General features: G+C 45.7%; 2 protein-coding genes and 1 non-coding gene across 6 annotated transcripts in view; 1 reads left to right on the top strand and 2 right to left on the bottom strand.

Annotated features, from left to right (window-relative positions):
• The window catches only part of LOC111958004 (nucleosome-remodeling factor subunit BPTF), a 53,577-nt gene extending 52,622 nt beyond the window's left edge, over window positions 1–955 (bottom strand). For all 3 annotated transcript variants that reach the window (XM_070435407.1, XM_070435421.1, XM_070435450.1), the window contains exon 1: window positions 209–955. In XM_070435407.1, the coding sequence (XP_070291508.1) occupies window positions 209–725 (517 nt within the window). In that variant the 5' untranslated portion in view covers window positions 726–955. The remainder of the gene's footprint in view (window positions 1–208) is intronic.
• A 1,029-nt stretch (window positions 956–1,984) lies between these two features.
• Window positions 1,985–2,066, top strand: trnas-aga (transfer RNA serine (anticodon AGA)). Its single transcript has one exon. It is a non-coding gene; the product is annotated as a tRNA-Ser (tRNA).
• A 3,045-nt stretch (window positions 2,067–5,111) lies between these two features.
• Window positions 5,112–21,610, bottom strand: LOC111957849 (nucleolar protein 11-like). Of its 2 annotated transcripts, none has more exons than XM_023978924.2 (18): window positions 21,433–21,610; window positions 20,870–20,983; window positions 20,676–20,732; window positions 20,291–20,439; window positions 19,958–20,015; window positions 19,639–19,780; window positions 18,800–19,000; window positions 18,437–18,513; window positions 18,189–18,312; window positions 17,742–17,836; window positions 17,575–17,655; window positions 17,208–17,392; window positions 7,566–7,691; window positions 6,938–7,174; window positions 6,350–6,428; window positions 5,983–6,075; window positions 5,767–5,874; window positions 5,112–5,271 (listed from the first exon to the last, which is right to left on the bottom strand). In XM_023978924.2, the coding sequence occupies exons 1-18, from the start codon at window positions 21,577–21,579 to the stop codon at window positions 5,158–5,160; spliced, it is 2,187 nt and encodes a 728-aa protein (XP_023834692.1). In that variant the 5' UTR covers window positions 21,580–21,610; the 3' UTR covers window positions 5,112–5,157. The 2 variants fall into 2 exon arrangements, with proteins under 2 accessions (XP_023834692.1, XP_023834776.1); XM_023979008.2 differs by having other exon boundaries at window positions 17,575–17,640.
• Between the last annotated feature and the right edge of the window lie 582 nt (window positions 21,611–22,192).

Genomic DNA, 22,192 nt, shown 5'->3' with positions numbered 1-22,192 from the left:
TTTACAACAGAAAACATGCGAGGTGACAGTATTGTTCACTGTGCGCGAACGAGCAAACGATCACTAGAGCTTCTAAACAAAGGCCTGTTTATGAGTGCAATCTCCATTTTGAACAATGCAGCTTACTTCCCAAATGTGCTAAATAAAAACTAACACTTTGGCGTGCATTTGAAAAATTATTCTAAATTGCATTTGCACGCAAACGTACCTGGAGTGCTGCCGTGCGTGCTATCATGGCTCCGAAAGCTGCTATCCGTACAGTAGCTAGCATCATCCTCATCTGGTAATTCTTCCAGAAAATCGGACTCATTGTCCACGGCCTCCTCTTCGTAGTCTGATGGATTCTCGTGTAAAAGTTCGTCTTCCTCCGACCTCAAACTAATATTATCCTCTTCCTCGTCGCTGTTGTCATCGTAGACCACCTTGCACAGTGGCCGTCTCCCCCTGCTGCCGCGACCACCTCTCGAACCCCTGCCTCTTCCTCTGCCCCGCGATGTCGTCGTTGCTCCAACTTTCCTCCGGCCCCTGGACGAATGGTAGTTTTCTCTCCGATTAATTTCTGTATCACCGGTATCCACCACCGAACCCCGTCCGCGGCCACGTCCTCGGCCCCTTCCCCTACCACGGCTACCTCTCCCTCTCCCTCTTGAACCGCGAACTGGCCCAGGGGAAACCTCCTGCATCTCCGCTGTCTGTTTGGGCGGCCTTCCTCTTCTCCCTCGCATTGTAGCAGATGTATTATTTTTAATTTCAATTTTAGCGCGCGACTAGTCCACACAAACCCGAGAAAACGGGCAACCTCGGAAACCCTAACCAACGTTGCGATAGTCTCAATTAGCCCCACCAAGCCCCGGGCTCAATTTTTTGTATAATGTTCAAATAGAATGGCCGGCGTCCCGCTTTAGGTCGCCTGCAGTCGCCATTTTTCTTCGGATATCTCCCTCCACTGAAAACAGACAGCAGGCCCTGTATGGAGGTCACGTGACTACTATTCCACAGTAGACGCAGTTAGTTCATAAAATGTGTTATCCATGCAAACGTGATGCCCCCACGATTGTTTATTTACGTTCACTTGTCATGTCAATTCATACAAATCAAGAAAATATAGATTTATTACAATGTAACAGCGTCGTCAATTTGCAGCTGACGTCGTCATTCTAGCCAGAATGTAAGCAAGCATACGTAGTCGGCCACAGGAAAGATCAGAATAATGAAACCAAGTTGTTGTTTCAGAGTTAGAGCAAATATTATCACATATTAAGCAGAAGTTCACTATGTGTCAACATTTAAATAATGTAGCTATTGGTAGTTGATTTGTTGTTATCAAAGAGACTCCGTTTGTAATGTTGATGCAGTTATTAGATTAACTTATTTTAATGGCCAAAAAATACTCATAAGATATTGTGTATTGCATTGGATAATTGTATGCATTTATACATTCAAACATTGTGTTGACTTAATGCACACAGTGGATATTATGAAGAGGTCATTCAACATTCTGGATCAGAACGAAGAACATCAGAATAGTTCCATCACCATGGAATGAATGATGGTGACATAACCTACCAATGTAGCAGTTGTGGTGTAACACTGTTTCTTTTTTTCTCTTTGTTGCTACAATGTTTCCTAAATACCTCTCTTATGATAGGGCCTAGCTACATGATGTTTAATTACAGTCTGTGGTTTATGTTCTCAAATGTAGCCTATTTAGATAAGGCCTACTATGTCTAGTGTACTGGTTGGTGCCTGCTCTCTGTAGTATGTATATGCCAAGGCTTTTCTCTTTAAAAGCAAGCACATTGCTTTATTAACTCTAGCAGGCAGAAGTCTAATTATTTCGATGTTATAGCTACATTTTTCAATAGAAGCAGCCAGCACAGTGAATGGTAGTTTAAGGAGTAGCTAATAGTCTTAAAATGATAAATAGTAGCAGGTTTAAATGGATATGGGTTAAATTGGGAATTATTTCACAAATAAATATCAAGTTGTCGTGGCCGAGTGGTTAAGGCGATGGACTAGAAATCCATTGGGATCTTCCCGCGCAGGTTCGAATCCTGCCGACAACGATATCTTTTGACGATGTAATAATAGTTAATGGGAAGTTTCACTTTAAAGGGTTGTACTTCTAATCCCCAAATCATTCAACTATACATTTGTTACGTAAATTTGAATGTAGTTAATGTCTTTATATTACCTACGGTCTTCATGCAAAAGGTGGTACAACACAACGGAAAAGGGCACCTCCAAGTGTTCAAAAATAAATACTTCATTTTCTGGTTGCATGTTCCAAGTAGCAGTATTGCAAAAAATATTGATGTGAATATCTAAATTACATACACTACATGACCAAAAGTATGTGGACACCTTCTCGTCGAACATCTCAATCCAAAATCATGAGCATTAATATGGATTTGTCCCCCCTTTGCTGCTATAACAGCCTCCACTCACCGAGGTAAAATCAGTTTCAGGTAGGATATTCGACGGATATTCCCCTGTAGTTTTCCTTACGTCCACCAACAGCAGTCAGGGACCGTTAACATAGTGACAAATAAACATTTTCAAATTTCAATTACTCCTAAAATGTTCAAAAGTGGTTCTAGCTAATTGACAAACTGTATCAAATTGACAAACTAAAGGGTGTGCAATGTGTAGGGCCACTGAATGTAGATTCTGAACCTTGTTTGAAGTCAGTAGGTCACATGACCAAGGAGCTATTGAAAAGTTAAAGTTTGAAAAATGTATGTAAAAACATGTGAGATGAAAATGGACAAACTATAGGGTATACAATTTGTAGGCCCACTGAGTGGACATTCTGAACCTTGTTTGAGTCAAGTAGGTTAGATGACCAAGGAGCTTTTGACATTTGTACTTTGTTTACGCTCCCTAACTAATTCAACTACGAATCCAAAATGCTGCTCACATTTCAACACGTTTATTAGCTTTGGAAAGTGAATTAATGTCCAAATTGTGAAAATAAGACCTGTGCAATGTTGTGCGCAATTTTTTCCAACATCATGACACTTATTTGGAGTCTGTGGCTCAAGTGGTTTGAAAGCTATTGAGGTTTGAAAGCGCGAATATCCGTTGAATATCCAACTAATGAGGTTGGGCACTGATGTTGGGAGATTAGGCCTGGTTTGCAATATGCGTTCCAATTCATCCCAAAGTTGTTCGATGGGCTTGAAGTCGGTGTGCTGCGCAGGTCAGTCAAGTTCTTCCCCACCGATCTCGACAAACCATTTCTGTATGGACCTCGTTTTGTGCACGGGGGCATTTTCGTGCTGAAAAATGAAAGGGCATTCCCCAAACTGTTGCCACAAAGTGAAAAGCACAGAATCGTCTAGAATGTCATTGTATTCATAGACTGTTCTCTCTGCTACCGCACGGCAAGCGGTGCCGGAGCACCAAGTCTAGGTCCAAAAGACTTCTGAACAGCTTCTACCCCCAAGCCATAAGACTCCTGAACAGCTAATCAAATGGCTACCCAGACTTTTATGCTACTGCTACCCTCCGTTTATTATCTATGTATAGTCACTTTAACTCTACCTACATGTACATATTACCTCAATTACCTCGACTACCCGGTGCCCCCATACCGGTACCCCCTGTATAGCCTCGCTATTGTTATTTTATTCCTGCTCTTTAATTATTTGTTACTTTTAACTTCTATTTTTTTTACATAACACATTTTTTCTTAAAACTGCATTGTTGGTTAAGGGCTTGTAAGTAAGCATTTCACTAAGGTTGTATGTGACAAATACAATTCGATTAGATTTATTATGTAGCGTTATGATTTCCCTTCACTGGAACTAAGGGGCCTAGCCCGAACCATTATTCCTCCTCCACCAAACTTTACAGTTGGCACTACGCATTGGGGCAGGTAGCATTCTGACATCCACCAAAGCCCAGATTTGTCCATGGACTGCCAGATGGTGATGTGTGATTCATCACTCCAGAGAATACATTTCCACTGCTCCAGAGACCAATGGCACCGAGCTGTACACCACTCCAGCTGACACTTGGCATTGAGCATGGTGATTTTAGGCTTGGGTGCGCAGCTGCTTGGCCATGGAACCCCATTTCATGAAGCTCCCGACGAACAGTTCTTGTGCTGACTTTGCTTCCAGAGGCAGTTTGGAACTTGGTAGTCAGTGTTAAAACAGAGGATTTTTACGCGCTTCAGTGGTCGGGTAGGCCGTTTGGAGTCTTTATCCGACTGGATAAAAAAAAAGAAAATATCCCCACCTAATTTTAAAACCTAACTTGCGCCCGTGCCTGTCAGCAACAGGTGTGGCTGAAATAACAAAATTCACAAATTGAAAGGGGTGTCCAAAATTTGTGAATTTTGTTATTTCAGCCACATTTTGTATATGGTACCATGTAATCTTAACTTAGACATACATACGATAACCATACAACTCATCATGATGGGACAAAGGCGAGGGTCATTTTGTGCATAGGGTATTTTTAATACAAATACTGTCATATGAATTCAGAATGGACTTTGTTAGAATGCAACACAAAATGTATCAATAGAAAACATGTGCTACTATAATGTGATTGGGAGATGTCATTCACTGTCCAAATCGCCTTTATGAAATACAACATTTAACCACAAGACTGTCAACCATATGGAAGGTTGAGACCCATTTCCATTTTTAGACATGTCAGTATTCTGTATATTCCTGTAAAAAAAGGGGCAGTATGTTCCATAGGTTAAAAGTATCTATGCCATGATGAAATATCATGGGACTATATAGTTTTCTACATAATTCATATTAGCAAATATTTCTACTACACCCGCCCTCAGATTATACAGACAAATACAAATCACATGGCTATAGGGACCGAGGGCTCGGCAATGCCACAGTTCAGAACTAGAGAATCATTTGCTCTACACATCTGGGAATCAACTAGACTGATCCCAGATCTGTTTGGGCGCTGCACAGCCAACTCCTATGTTCATCGTTGAAAGCACAAGCAGATCTGGGACCAGTGTAGGTATCTACAGTAGATAGGTATGATATAGCAGTTTAACCATGGACCTTTCGGTAGCGTACCAAATACAAGGTGGAACACAACGATGCAACTGACCAAGAGAAAAATGGGGAGAAGGTCAACAGCAGAGTTTAATTAGAAATAATCTGTAAATATGGTCTAAAACAGCTCAATGACTTCTATGGAGTACTGGCTGATGTCCTTCGACGGCTTCATTTTGTGGAGCTCTTGAAGACTGCCCTCGATCTTCCCCAGTTCAGAGAATAGTTTCACCTGGAATGGGTAGATGGGGATAGACGTTAAATGAACCCTTACAACAAAGAACCATACACAGTACGTGCGTCAGCGAGATGAAGTAGATGCAAAGTAAATAGCAGTAGTGTGTCAATTTACGCAACAAATACGAGTGTTGAAGCGTATGGCTAAACTCCTCCGCTGGGTTGGTTCTGTAGCGGGCACGTTTTAGCAGAGTGGAGCGAACCAGTGCACATGCGCAGATACTCTGTGTGACTGCAAAGTCTTGCATCGTGCTCATCCTAATATCGCCGATGCTGCTCGTGACAGAAAACGGCTAGCAATTACAATTGCAACACCACTTGCTTTTCCAGTTTGAACCACTGAAGAGGTAAACATTCCTCCCTGGGTGCCTCAAATGGGTTTCATTATCACAGCAATAAAAACAAATTACACTAGTTATCATCAAGGGAACCATTATGACAAAAATGCTCAACTATCATTTGCGGTGAGGACCAGAGAGAAAGCACATACCTGGGACTTGACAAAGCTTTCAAGACTTGACAACAATCCTTTGGCATCAGGAGCCATGACCAAGACCATGAAATGAGCATCCAAAAACAAGCACACCCAGTCAATGATCTAGAAAAGAAAAAGGAAAATCAGAATACACACGCATTAAGTTAATGCTATACAATATAATTACATGCATTCACCTTTTGTATAACTTTAATGCTTCCATGTACCAACCTGTGTCATTGTGGGCGATCTCAAACCTGCCGTTTGTGTGTAGACGTCTTGGGAATATTTCAAATAGACGAACTGGAGGTACTGAAGAAAGAGCTAGGAGAGGAAACAGAAGGATGCAACCATCAGTCTTTCAACGTATCCTCAAAGCTAACTGCAGTTAATAAATTGAAAGTCAATAGAAGAAAAAAAACACCATGGTATATTGCAGGATTACAGTCAATTCCAATTCAGTTCAGGAAGTAAACAAATGTTATCGTTCTTCAAATGGGGAAGATTGGAATTTACTTCCTGAATCGACTTGAATGAAATGGAATTGATCCCAACTATGGCATATTGTCAAGGAGATGAGAGACAGGTAGCTACTCACAATAACCTGCTGAGTGTTGAGGTCCTTCAGGTGTGGGAGCAGGAGGTTGTCACTGTACGGCGCCTGCAGGACCTCATTACTATAGCAGCACAGTTAAGTTATAACACCTCCACACATGTTTAAGAGTAATGTCTACGGACTGGTGCTGTATATTAGCGCAAGGTAAACATTATGGTGCACTGCAGCCGACTGTTGACAATGAAATGTGTCAGTGTATCTATCCCTATTAATGAACAATTGAACGAATCAACCAATTCAACAAACCTATAGTGAGAGGATACAGTAACACAGCCTTGTGTTAGTATCATCAATAGTCAGATGGATTGAACCATCAAATACACGGTTTAATCAACAATGACATTATCAGACATTACCTAATTAATCCCCAGTTTACAATTGGCTCATTCATCCCCCCTCCTCTCCCCTGTAACTATTCCCCAGGTCGTTGCTGCAAATGAGAACGTGTTCTCAGTCAACTTACCTGGTAAAATAACGGTAAAATAAATAAATAAATAAATAAATATTACTGAAGTCTTGCAATGGAATAGTGTTTAGGGTAATGGTTGTCCAGACTACACACAAGGATACAGCAGCACAGCCTTGTGTAGACCCACGGGGCAGACCTCCAGCTGCAGTGTGGGGTTCTTCTTATCCTGGTGCTGGGGAGGTTTGGGCTGGTGGTGGGGGTCACAGCTGTCCTCCTCAAACAGAGGGGGGCTGAAGCCGTTCTGTTGGCCCCCCCGGGCCCCCGCCGCCAGCAGGCCCTCCATGAAGGACACGCTGTCCGGCTCCAGACTGACCATCTCCACGTCGCCGTCTGGCACACTTGGAGGGAGAGCGATACACAGCCGTTACAACAACGATCCTGATTTCAGGCTATTTATATGAATTGTCAAACTATGTATTTGCAGTAACAACACTTGGAAGCATTGGAAATGGTTCAAACAAAACAAGTTCTAGAAATAAACAATTTAAAAAGCAATACACAGCCACAAAGAGACCGCTTGGTTTACAATGTGGTGGAAAGAATATGCATTGTACACAATGAGTAGAAACTTCAACCATCAAAAGAGAGCACAACAATTAGGCCAACAAATACATAATCAAGCTCCAGCACTGGTAGGAAACACTATCCTGAACTTCACCAGAGTGAATCTTATTCACAACGTATAGGTCGTTACACAAGACGCCCCATACACCATCGAGTTAGACTGACCTGATGAAAGTTTTGAGGCAGGCACACGTGACCACCTCAGGGATGTCTGGGAAGAGCTGCAGGCAGAGCTGACACAGGAAGTAGTCCTTGTGCTCCAGGGCCAGCAGCAGGAGGTCGGGACACACGCTGCAGAAAGACATAGAACAGGTCAGAACCAAACCAAGGATTTCAACAACAGTCTGTGTGAAAATACTGTAAAAAGCTTCCTTTCCTAGTCTCCTTTCCTTCATTGCTACTGATAGGCGAAGAAATAGGATAGGTACCCACCCACCATGTCTTCACCTATGATGTCTGGCAGTGTTCGAGACCACAGAAAGCGAGACCGATTCAAGACCAAGACCGGAGAAAATAGAGTCAAAGTCAAGACCAAAACCGGATGGGGTGGGGGCGAGACTTAGTCAAGACCGAGACCGGGAGGGTGACAAGCGGTCCGAGACAGAGTCAAGATCGAGCCACGAAAAAGTCAAATTCAAGACCATGATTGTAATTTTGTCATAAGGCCACCATAATAATGAGTTCAACATATCCAGTAATTCAGTGTTCATATTCCAGAACACATGGATTCTTTAGACATTCAGAATAGTGAAAAGAAATGCAACCTGAGGGAAAATGGAGACACTACAAATTATTACTAAACCAAAGTCAGTGGAGAACAATGAGGGCCTTCTACAACTTCAGAGAATTTATTAAATAATTATAAATTACATTATTATTTTCAATTATGTTCTGATTGAATATCTACAGAATTTGTTGGAAAGGAAAGGTTAACACTGAAGAGAAAAAAAAGACGCAATCATGATTTTTTTGGGGTGGTCTCTTGGGAGATAAAACTAGCTAGCTAAGACAGCCATTGGCTAGGCCTTCTATCTAGCTTATGATGGCATCTGCCATTCAACTGTATTAGGGTAACATTTTGGAGTGACAGTTTAATCAACCAATCAATTTGACTTGTAATAGGTGGGACCGTTTCGACCAAAAAAAACAATGGTAACTACTGCCTTCTCAAAGGCCAACAGGTCACTGCGCAATAGGGAGCAGTAGTTTCCCCATGGTCTAGCTAGCCATCTTTTGTTGCAGACTAGTTTGCAGAGGATGTTGTTGCAAATTTGTTAGCTTCTCCCTTTTCAAGAATAACGTTCAACAAGAAGTTAAGTTTCAAATGATCATCTGGTGAGTGGAAATGTTTTTTTTTTTATTGCACCACGCTTGCTGTTAGCAATCTCTTTGAAAATAACGTGTGAAATATTGTTGCATTTAAACTTTAGGTCACTGGTTACTTTGTGTACTAAACATAAAATGTTTTACGCAATGGGAAGTAATAGTTGTGTTTTTCCTATTCTCATGATTGGGACCTACTGGCTTATGTCCAAGTTTATAGACTGTTTATCCTTTAACATCATGCTGTCTTTCCATCGGCCCTATGCAGTGGTGGTAGTGGTGCCTGGTAAAGTGGGTATACTCACATTTTGCTAAAAAATAAATCCCAAGGGGCCTGCCCAGCGAAGGAAAGGTACCCTATGTGAAAAAGCCTGTTTTCTACATTTAGAAAAATGTGTTTTCCTATATATTTTTCAGATGAGCACTATAAAAATAAAATATATCTAAAAAATAAACCTTTATAATAGAAAAACACAAATGTGATGTTCTAGGATGTTCAGGAGACCATTTGAGGTCTGGAAGAAATACAAAAAAATAAATATATATATATAGTTGAAGTCAGAAGTTCACATACACCTTAGCCAAATACATTTAAACTCAGTTTCACAATTCCTGACATTTAATCCTAGTAAACATTCCCTGTCTTAGGTCAGTTAGGATCACCACTTTATTTTAAGAATGTGAAATGTCAGAATAAAAGTAGAGAGAATGATTAATTTCAGCTTTTATTTCTTTCATCACATTCCCAGTGGGTCAGAAGTTCACATGCACTCAATTAGTATTTGGTAGCATTGCCACAACATGATGCTGCCACAACAGCATGTGCACAACAGCATGTGAAATTTATTGTCAATCAGTGTTGCTTCCTAAGTGGACAGTTTGATTTCACAGAAGTGTGATTGACTTGGAGTTACATTGTGTTGTTTAAGTGTTCCCTTTATTTTTTTGAGCAGTGTACATCCACAGGTACACCTCCAATTGACTCAAATTATGTCAATTAGCCTATAAGAAGCTTCTAAAGCCATGACATCATTTTCTGCAATTTTCCAAGCTGTTTGAAGGCACAGTCAACTTAGTGTATGTAAACTTCTGACCCACTGGAATTGTAATACAGATTATTTCACTTATAATTCACTGTCTGTAAACAATTGGTGGAAAGATTACTTGTGTCCTGCACAAAGTAGATGTCCTAGCCGACTTGCCAAAACTATAGTTTGTTAACAAGAAATTTGTGGAGTGGTGACTCCAACCTAAGTGTATGTAAACTTCCGACTTCAACTGTATTTATTTATATTTGTTGGGGGTACTGAGGAGTATATTTTTGTAAAAATAATGTATTATTTTTGTGCTCAATCTGATTGGGTGGGCCTGCGTCCACCCATGCCCACACCCCCGATGCAAACAGGGCATGACGACTGAACTGCGCATCACAAATAGCCTACTAACCAAGGCTTCAGACCAATACATGGTTTGCATCCCCAGTGTTGCCATTTACTGGTAGAGGTCATACTTTGAAACATCCTTCCTACCTACCCTACCGGCTATCGACGTCATTCTTCTGAGCTGCTCCATGCCAAAACCAGTCGAGAACTGTGTGCTCTAGCTGCCTGCAGATGATATTCTGCTGAAACTAGGCTATGGGTGAACATACTCATATATTTTGCGTGCTTTGTGATTGTGTAGGCTAATTTGGGCATGATTTCTCTATTGTACTACATAATTGATACGTCGTATATACATCCACTACACTACTTTGCATCAGTGGGGATTAAGGGAGTATTCGCAACACCTACTACACCACTGTCCCTTTTCCAAAAAGTACACTCTCCTACGTGTGCTGGTATTATTGTTGTTGTCCCTTCAGCATCATTAACCTGTCACACACTGAAGGTCTATAGGTTCACCACTGTACTAACCTGTCACACACTGAAGGTCTATAGGTTCACCACTGTACTAACCTGTCACACACTGAATGTCTATAGGTGTCACCACTGGGCTAAACCTGTCACACACTGATCTATAGGTTCACCACTGTCTAACCTGTCACACACGAAGGCCTATAGGTGTCACCAACTGTACTAACCTGTCCAGCAGCAGCTGAAGGTGTTATAGGAGGTTCAGCCACTGTACTCGTGTCCTTCGAAGGCTGAAGGTGTTCACCCACTGTACATGAACTGTCACATCATTCAGGGGACGGCTCACACACACCAACGATGTGCGCCGCAAAAACGCTGCGTCACACGACAACGCACGCCTGCGAGAACGCAACGCACCACACTGTCTCAGGTACTCCCCCCCCCACGAAACTGTACGTCAAACCTGCACCACACTGAAGTCTAAGGTTCACCACTGTGCTACACCTGTCACACAACTGAATGCTATGAAGGCAATTCACCAACTCAGCCCGTCTCGACCAACCCTTCAAACACGGAGCCCCTGTACACACGGACTTGCACGCAAGCCCTCCGTCAGCGTTGGCACCAACACGCGGTACACCTGAGCAGAGGACGCTTGATCCAGCCACAGCTCGTCGAATGCCTACAACCAGTCAAAGGCGGGAAGAGATCCAACAGCGACCCATAGTCGAACAAGCCAACCTGCTCACACAAACGGAGACTGCGTCTGGATCTGTGGTCACGCACTGTAGCATAAACCCAGTCACCCGCCACCCGCTCCAGAGCTTCGTATGCAAGACCAGAAAGAGATATCACCACGAACATTAACAATAACACCTCCCCCGACACCCCTCGCCCCAAGGTGTCCTCAGCTAGAGAGCGTCTTCACACAGCGCGTGGTGCCAACGTAACACCCGTCTCCAACAACGCACTGGAGAACGTGCTTCACACTCATAAGCGATGTCAAACACAACCACCTGCCTAGAGACCCCTGAACCCAACTACGCGGGAAGGGACTAGGTAGGGTTGCGCCCTCCGATCACAATAACCGACCGGCCTCCGCAAGCGAACAAGGTGAAAAAGGAGCAGGGTCGGCCCAGTCAGGGAGCTCCGGCACCAAAAGTGGGACACAATCAACCACTCATCACAGCAGCCGCAACCGAACAACTCGAGATCAGCGGCTGGATGGGCCTAAGGCGCCTGTCCGCCGGCACCCGTGACATAACCTGAGCTACACAGACATGCTGAGACAGCACCGAACCCACCAAGCTAACTCGCGCTACAAGCATCCCCACGTGTGCCACTACCCCTCAAGCCACGCTGCGAATCAAGTCATGTAGCAGAATCCGACCGACAACATGTACCTAAGCACACAGCAATGTCCCACAATGAACTGGACAGAACACAACCCAGTCCGAAAACGCTCTACAAACCAGCAGCCACCATGACTCAACACAGTGTGCAAAGACACACACTCGAAATAGCCAGATAAAGGACGCCTCCCAGCCAAAACACCTCTACATAAAAACCCGATAAGAAACCACAGACAAAAACCTGCGAGTAGAGGCCTGGTGGAGGCCATGTCACGCCCCGCTGCTAGCGTAGAACCTGTACATAACAACAACACATGAACAGGTCTCCAGAGAAGGGTCTCAAAACACGACAGAATGTTAGACTGACCACCTCACGACCAAAACAACTGAAGAGCCAGGATCACGGAGAGGTGTGCGACCACTGTCCTTAAGCCACCTAATGTGCACCACAACCCTACAGCAGACACTAGAAAGGGCAAGGCGCCTTCAGATCACAGCATGTCACCAGCGAGATGCATCCGACTACCCTCGTCCACACCCCACAACTGAAGAAGGCGCTAAAGAATCAGACCACCTGATACTGCCTGTCCAACAAGCACACTCAGCAGCAGGCTCTAGGGTTCAACACAGCAGCTGTAGCCAATGACCCGCGCAGGCACACCATGTCACGACAACATGTGAAGAGTCAGGCAGCCACTACTTTAGGTTCGAGACGTAGCTGTGGCATCAAAACACACGCGGATCAGCCAGCACACGTGACAGCGACAGAAGTAGCGGACTACGACCCCGCGAGCCGGTCATGCAGCAAGACCTGTCAACACAACTGAAGAGATGAACATATAGGCGATTACAACCACTGTGCTAAGACCCTGCATACCCTGGTACGAAGACCTCCGCACCAGTCGAGTTCACCAACTCTAACTTATAACCTCAGTACACACAGACTGTGAAACTCCAGGAGCCAACAATAACGGGGACCCGACACCCCTCCCGATGCCGACAACGACATGTCAACAACCAGACGTGCAAGAACAGGATCATGACAAGGGATGGCGCAATCACGACACAAGAGCCACGGGCCCCATCCAGTAGACCGCCCTACAACCAAAGAAGCCACGAGTACACACACGTAACACACGCACTGCACCGGCCTGTCAGGCAAATCACTACACCCCCACCTACGATCCAACCTATAAGAACGGCCCTGTAACACACACCAACAACCTGGGAAATGCCCTGCACACCCTCAAACCAACTGTCAGCTAATAGACCCCATCAAATAACAAGCCACGGCTCGACGCACAAGCCAATCGGTCGCCATAGCCGCAGACTATCACCAACAACTCAGCCTAATGAACCTGCGAACTCCCAAACCGGACACGAACCTACCCACCGCCAGGCACCCTTGAAAGAAGCCTACCTCGAGGTTAACACCCTGATCACCACAAACCCCGTGTACAACAACACTGGCAAGACCTGTAGGGCTATCACGCAAACCATGGATAGCTGGAACCCTGTCCACCGGCATGAAAGAGCAGCTAAGATACGTCTCACACTCGGCTCCATAAACCCTCGTCCACGCACCTCGCACACACGCACCTGCGAAGCCGCGCAAGGATTTCACACACCACTTCAATGCCATGAAGGACCACCATCGGATCAACGAAGCAGCTCTGTGCAACGACCGATGTAAGAGCGTGCAATAATCGAGCGCGAAACGCATTCGTACTCTCCAACAACGCTGGGATCCACCGGAACCACTGACCAGACATAAGAAAAAAGACCGTACCGGTTTCATAGAAGAACCCAGCCCCCCACGTGTTAGCTTAACCGGATCAAAACGCCAGCAGACACGTAGGAGGCAGTGACGTCCAGCGAGTGACCAGAAGGGTTCCAGTCAGCGCGGACGATGTAGACGCCACCTGACCATCGCAACACCAGGAAAAGTAAGTAGGACAATATACGCGCGATTTGTCGGCGCTGCACGATGCGATAAAAACAACGCCTCCAGAAGACAGCACCAAAAACAAACACTCAAGGACACTGCTCAGCACAACCCGGAATTCGACCAACTAGCGTACTCGACAGGCGCCTGTCAGACGCTGAAGGCCTGTAGGGACCCCGACACAGTCGCCAAATGCAAGCACCTGGTGCACAACAACTGACAGCTGTTAAGGACTACACCAGGCTGCTACTACCCTAAAACACACGCTCTACACACACGAGAGCCCAAGGAACCAATGACATACTAGGCACTCTCCAGACCACTATGCGTTCATGGCTGCCCACCCCCCTCAAACAAGCCCACGAGCCAGCGTGATTGTCAGGATAGAAAGGAGACTCTCACCCCAACAACCGTGCCAACACGTAAAGCCGTCAAGCAAGAACCACGAATGAGAAGGTTACTGCCGAAAATATGGCCTCTATATAGGTTCCGCCAGCCCGCACCCGTGCAAGAAAAGGCTTGCTACTACCCCAGCCTTGGTGCTCACAACCACTGACAAGGGAAACCTGTACTAAGAAACGCTATCAACCAACCCTGGGTTCTACCCTCAGCTTCAAACAAGCTGGAGAGGATCTCCTAGACTGCCGCCCCGTCTAGCGCTAACCGTCGACCGCACCGCACTAAATGGCCGTCCGTGACGGATTCCACGACTTCACCTAAACGCGCCGTCAACAACCTGAGACCTTATAGGATTGTGCGACCCAGCGTGTCTGCTAGGCAACCTGATCCCAAGCACCGGCCAAACACTGGCCCAGGTCAATGATAAACGCGATACAGCGCCACACGCGCCCAGAAGAGCTACCGTCCCCTCGATACACCAGCTCATATCGCTTAATCACGTGACCATAGCTCCGGATGAGCTAAAAACCTAAGGTACACACACCATAGAAGAATGCCAATGTGAGTCTCCGAAGACCCACACATGTACCCTGACAACCTCGAGTCAACACTCGAAAACAAGGTCATGTAGAGCACTATCACACCTGATTACATGAACCCTAGTCCAAGCCCCGAGCTGAAGAGGACGCGTCGCGAGCTAACAGGTACACTGGTGCCACTGACCCGCTAACAACCTGCAGGACAAGAGCACCCACGAACAACCCCGAACCGAGGCAACAAGCGCAGGTCCAGACCCACAGGCGAGGCGCACAGAGACAAACAAGCGTAACTGGATAGGCAACGAAATTGCCAGGCGCACTAGACAGACCTTAACGGGCGTGGTACACAACTAGGCCCAGCAGCCTGAACAGGAGCCCGAACCGCCTGCGATAGGTATTCACCCAAACGGTCACTCAGGCCTATAACAATCACGGGCGTGAAGCAACACCATCCGAGACAGGCAAGGCACGCTGGTCTGAGCAAGAGCATCCAAAACACTGAGAGAATAATACACAAGCAGTAAATACACCTAGTACACCAAACAAACTGAAGGGTACCATATAGGAGTTGCACACACAAAAACGATGGGTCGTACTATAACCGGTCGAATCTCGATCGCAAGCGACTCGACGCGAGGCGCTCGTATGAGTGTCAGACCAACTGCTGCGTCAGCACACGCACCCGGTGTCAGCACGACCCCACGCCCACGGCAGGTAGCAGCACCAAGCAGGGTCAAGGAGAGGCCGGGAAACAAATGAAAGGGTGCCGAAGGCGGGCGACCTCGTTAGACATGAGACGGGAGCACGCCTCTCAAGGGCCGCGGCGAACAATAATGTCGTCTGACGAGACATAGTAAGCCCCGACAGCGGTTGGTGCTTAAGCCGGTCAAAAACAGCGCGCACATAAGAGAGACAATAGAAAACCTACGAGATCCAAGGCGAGTATCATCGCAACAATGACTCTGGACACAACACCCCCTCGACTAAAGCACACCATCGCCCGCTGCGTAGCGACGTTCCTCACACGTGACTAAACCTGATCACACTCAAAGGATCTGTAGGGGGTTGCGACCGACGTCACTTAACCTGGTCACACACCTAACACAACTGTAAGGCCCAGCTCGCATACTTCACCGAACGTCTAACGACATTACACCTCAACACACCTGAGCAGATGAGCACTAAGTAAGATCTCAACCCACACCGTCGTAACCCAACGCTGTCACACATCTTGAAACAGTCTATAACGAGACTGCTCCCAACTCTAACCTCAGCCTGGCGAGCACACTGAGATCAGCCCTGTAACAGTATCGACGCCACTTCCCCCACAGAACCTCGATCACACACACTCACAATGAGTCACAATACAAAGGACTCTCCAACAAAACTCAGCCGCTGAACCACCTCTGTCAACCAACCACAGGCCGCGGCATCAGCGGCCCGGTAGGGTTGGCACCACGTTGATGAACCTGTCACACACACTGAAGCCTGTAGGTTCACCACTGTACTAACCTGTCACACACTGAAGGTCTAGTAGGTTCACACTGTACTAACCTGTCACACACGGAGACGCACCTCAAGGCCGAAGCTTCTCACCACGACAATCAAAACTGAAACGCGGGATCCACACAACATGGCACGGCCTCTAAAACATTCCCAACCGAGCATGTAACACTAACACCTCGTGTACAACCCTGAGAGCATGGCTCGTAGGTCTGCACACACCCTGGAAACTCAAACGCCCACATAGTCACAACGGCACAGCCACTACAGCCACGGCTCTACAGGTGCGACGGCTATCACACACCACAACATGGCTTAGGGCCTGTGACGCTAGAGCTGATGCAACAGGCGAGTAAGTCCTAGTGAGTGAGAACGATACTGCAGCCAGCGTCAGAATACAAACTTACACACGTGAACGTTCACACGGACCAGCTGACATGGCCTGTTGCAGCCGTACGGTACCACTGTACTAACCTGTCACACACTGAAGGCCTGTAGGTTCACCACTGTGCTAACCTGTCACACACTGAAGGTCTGTAGGTTCACCACTGTACTAACCTGTCACACACTGAAGGCCTGTAGGTTCCCCACTGTGCTAACCTGTCACACACTGAAGGTCTATAGGTTCACCACTGTGCTAACCTGTCACACACTGAAGGTCTATAGGTTCACCACTGCGCAAACAGGTCTATAATAGATGAAAACTTCAGGTATTACTGTTACAAGAAAAGAGTGTATATATTTGGCCTGGCACCAACACTACTACGAACTGACAGCCCTGTTCACATTCACTTTCCATGCATCCAACATAGCCCATTATTCTGATAACCCCCCTTTCCAAAGGACCAATACTCCTGTGCCGTAGGAGGTCAACCCAATGCCACCCTCACCTGTGACAAAGGCACTGTGTTTGCACCAGCTGTGCCAAGGCCCCGGGAGCGTAGAAGGCTGTCTCGACCTGGCTTCGGGCCACCAGGTGGCAGGCCAGCCAGCCCACCGAGAGCTGCAGGTCCTGGGCATCGCCTCTGGAGACCAGGGCCTCCACCTCCCTCTGGACCTCCTCCACTGGACCAGTCTGGAGTGGTTGGAGATTGACCACAGTCAACACCTAACTTGACATTTCCTCGAGGACAATTATATTTGATATAAATATACTATGAAAGGGACTGGTCATTTGTGGTTCACTCACAATGTACAACATCAAAACCTGCTTGAGACTAAAACAGAAGAGCACAATGAGCAGTTGATCTAAAATACCTTGATTAGCTCCAGTACTTGGTCCACTGTGAGGGCAGGCGCTGATTGGCCCTTCCGTCTCAGCTTCTGTACAAGGGAGGACTAATCAGAACAGGTGAAATTAACATGACTCCATTCTGGTGGTAAAGTATTAGGGTCAAACAATTCAGGAAGTCAGGTTAACTTACACTCTTCCTGGTATCCACTATTTTGGTGGGCCCCTGTGGCTGATCCCCATGGAGTAGGGTGTTCCAAGAGGGCACAGCCACTGACGACGTGGACACTACAAAACCGCAAATGAAATAAAGTCCCACTCACTAAACTGTTAGTTTATAATAACATTTCAAGGGCTGCAATTCAGATGAAATGTCAACAGTAATTTACAGATTTAGTACATTAGATAGGTGAGGGAAACATATGCAATGAAGTGTGATACAGGAGTGATATAGCTTCATACAAAAGGGCTTAATCCAAAATGGCTTCCCATTCACTACTTTTGACCAGGGACACCAGGGCTTGTATTAAAAGCAGTGCACTATATATGGAATAGGGTGCCATTTTAGATTCAACCAGGCACTGTCAAGGACGACTAACGCCACTCTGGTGACTGTTTTACTGAGTAAATGCCGCGTTACCTGCGATCCCGGCGCATCGTAGTTTCCCCAGGGCCGAGGCCAGGGAGGACTTCTGACACTCGTAGGGAATGACGGAGAGGGCCTTGCCATGAGGGACAAACAGCTTTCCTAAATAACACCAGACCTGAGGGGAAATGAAGGAATGATCATTGATATAAATAGGAGTGAAGCGGGTCTTATTTAGTGCAAGATACAAGTATAGTCATGAGAGTTGTGAGGCAAAAATTCAAAATTCGGAGTATTCCTACCTGTCCATGGATTCTTCCCACCATCTCCCTGCCAGCCTGAAGTGTCTGGAAATTAGTATTCCAGATGCAGAGGAAATCTGAAATGTAAAACAATTATTGAAAAAAGGATTGGATGGATGTCAGCAATAGGGTTAAAGCTCCCAAGCATACAAGGGGAAGATATCACCATGTTGTTTACGCGCATCAAATCAGAACTTCGAAAAGTACATATCTAAGGGTTGATGTTGGATTGGGTGAATGTGTGTGAGAATCATAATTCAATCCAATTCATGAACTACAATTCCAATTTCCCACATGAGGAAAATCGACATTTCAGTTTAGCTCCTGAATTGACATGGCATTGATCCCAACCCTGATATTTACCTTTGCCCGTCCTGGCGGAGGGATGGGGCATCCCCACCACAGCCACATGAGCTTCGTCCAGGGCCACCGCCGAGGCAGCTCCCAGCTCCCCCTCCCCAACGGGCAGCCTCAGGCGCAGGCTACGAGGCAGGGCCTGCACCCCTTCCAGCCCCACAGGCCCCCGCACCGCCACCACACTCTGGTACACACAGCCATTAGGGTCTGGAGAAAAGAGAGAGTGAGATAGAAGACAGAAATGCAAGTCAGGTCAATCATAGCCTTATGACACTATCACATAATTGAGAGAGCAAGTTTCTCAGAAAAACCATACGTTTATCACGAGGCTGGAGCTACGACGACCGACAACCGTTTTTCATTGTTTGTGAAGTGGTTCATTGATATCGAATGCACTACCATTTCAACAGTATTCTAGTTATCTGGGGGGGACCATTAAAGCTGAACTATATAACTTTTTGGGCGACCTGACCAAATTCACACAGAAATGTGAGTTATAGATCTGTCACTCATTGAAAGCAAGTCTAAGAAGTGGTACATATGTTCTATTTCTATGCTTTCTGTTCTTAAGTTTCGTTTTCCCGTCTTTTACTTTCGGTTTTGTACACCAGCTTCAAACAGCTGAAAATACAATATTTTTGGTTATTTAAAAAGGCATTTCACAGCACATTGATTCTCTACACTATAAGTTAGTTATTTTCAGTTTGTGACAAAACAATTAGAATTTTAACAACCAGGAAATGCCAGAACGATTTCTGCATAATGCACCTTAAAAGCTGAATTAACATCACTACATTAACATTTATAACATACTACTTCGGCAGGGAAGAGACGGCCGTACTCACACAGGTAGAGCAGGTTGATGCGTTTGTCCCGGAGAGAGGCAGAGAAACTCAACGGGGGAGCTCCAGAGTCTTCCCTCTCCAGCCTATACTTCTGTAGGGTGTTGGGGTTGAGCCTCTGCGCATACAGGAAGTGCTCCCCTTTCTGTGACGGACAACAGGGAAGCCATGTTAAGCACGACAGTGTGGCACCGAATTCATACTTGCACAAAATATAGCATGTTGCAAATGGCACCAGGTTTATGCCTGCTCATTGGCAGGTCATAGAGTACACGGCTATTCAGTGTACCGGTGTACCGCAAGGAAAGGATGTTCTTTCTACCTGCTCTGTCGTGAAGAGGACAAAGTGTTGTTTCTCAGCCACGATGTTGGTGCTCCATCTATGGGGTAACATGAGGACATTGTCAACTGCGTGCATCTCACACAATAAACTACTGCTTACCCAAACGAGCCAAGTACTGACAACATTATCATTGCCTCTGACTCACTGTAAATTAATATGGTTGCAAGTCTTTTTTAGACTACTTAAAAAAATATATATAATATCCATGGCTCTGAAGGAGAATAAGCCAACCGGCCTCTATAGTGATGGGACTAAAGCCAACCAACCCGAAGGTTATGGATCGCTAATCCAGACTAGTGTCCATTGTCTGACCTTATGACCTCCTCCTCTGACAGGATGTCCTCTATGGGCTGCTGGGGGGCGGAGAGGAGGGAGTCCAGGAGTCTGACTGCCCCTCTCTGAAACAGCACCACAGGCTCTCCCCCAGGGGCAGAGTGGACCCTCCATACATCAGCAGATACCTAAAAGACATGCAGACACACAAGTAGTTTTAAGACCAATAACTGCGAGACATCGCAAAATGACTGCTAAGTCAGAGGAAAGCCTGAGATAAAGGAATTGTATGGCATAATTTGATTCGATTATGGTACAATGACTTCACTGGCACAGGTCATGTTAATTTGCAGAGTATGTCACCATAATTGACAAAGTGAAATTGTTTGTGTGTGAGATGGAGCAAGAGAGAGCTCATACTCACAGTTGCTTTAAATGCTTTGTCTAAACTGAGGTCTTCATCTTTCCAAACTCTGATGACCTAGCGAGTAAACATTTATTGACCACGAACAACATGAAGACAGAAACGTTATTTTAAGAATCAAGTCCAACGGTCAAATCCAGATGTTTTAAATGCGTTTAGTTTCCATGTTTGTGGGACGTGTCCACAAGTGTTACCTTGTTGTCGGAGACCACTACATACTCCTTGGTCTGAAAGTTGAACACTGCAGGACAAGTCAACAGCTGTCCCTGTTTCACCGTCCAGCTACCCAGAGGCTTCTGGTCTGAAACCTGTCAACACAGCACCTCATACGTAAACACTAGTCATTTTTCAACACAAACACAACCTTTATCATATTATTACGGTAAGTTAAGTTCATATTCAAATACAAGACGAGTGTGACTACCTTTATGACAGTGGCACCAACGTCAACTAACCAAACAAACCCACGCCAAGCAGCTATCTAGTACTGTTCTCATTGAAACAGTACGTGTGATAACGTCCACCTACGTGCACGTCGATTGATTCAAGTAAACCGTCTGAATACGCAGATGTGTCGCTAGATAGTTGTTAAACACCATTGCAATACTGGTAAGAGAGTGAGCAATTTTTATATGTAGCTAGTTATATTTTGAAACGCGTCGGATCCCCCACTGCAATGTCAATGGACACGAGTGTGCCATCATCCCATCAGCTGAGCTGGTTCAACATTTCAGCCACTTGTATTGGTCAACATTACCTTGTATAAAGTGACAGATCTCGTGGAATCGGTGACGACGGCATGGTCACTGTCTCCATCCAGTTCAATTCCCTGAATTGCCGAATCTGAAGCACTTGGAGTTTGTACAAGTCCGCACAACGTGAATCCCTCATTCAGCGTGGCCATGCTGGATGAAGAAAATAGGAAGTGCAAACCTCGCGAGACTTACTCACGGCTACCATAGAGTATTCAGTGTAAGGTTTATGGATGGAAAAACTTCAGTGAGATCAGACGGCGCCCCCTGTGACTAGTTTATGGTATTTCATATTGAGTTGTGGTAATATTGTGTGATGCCTGTAGCGGTCTGTGCCCCTGTGGTTATATTCAATATACACTATTTATACAAAGTATGTGGACACCCCTTCAAATGAGTGGATTCAGCTATTTCAGCCACATGTATAAAATCGAGCACACAGCCATGCAATCTCCATAGACAAACTTTGGCAGTAGAATGGCCTTACTGAAGAGCTCAGTGACTTTCAACGTGGCACCGTCATAGGATGCCACCTTTCCAACGAGTCAGTTCGTAAAATAATTGCCCTGCTAGAGCTGCCCCGGTCAACTGTAAGTGCTATTATTGTGAAGTGGAAATATCTAGGAGCAACAATGGCTCAGCCGCGAAATGGTAAGCCACACAAACTCACAGAACGGGACTGGCGAGTGCTAAAAATGATCATCCTTAGTTGCAACACTCACTAACTGAGTTCCAAATTGCCTCTGGAAGCAACGTCAGCACAAT

Source organism: Salvelinus sp. IW2-2015, linkage group LG1, assembly GCF_002910315.2.
Source record: "Salvelinus sp. IW2-2015 linkage group LG1, ASM291031v2, whole genome shotgun sequence".
NCBI classification, from domain to species: Eukaryota; Metazoa; Chordata; class Actinopteri; order Salmoniformes; family Salmonidae; genus Salvelinus; species Salvelinus sp. IW2-2015.
This window is presented reverse-complemented; position numbering and strand designations above follow the sequence as displayed.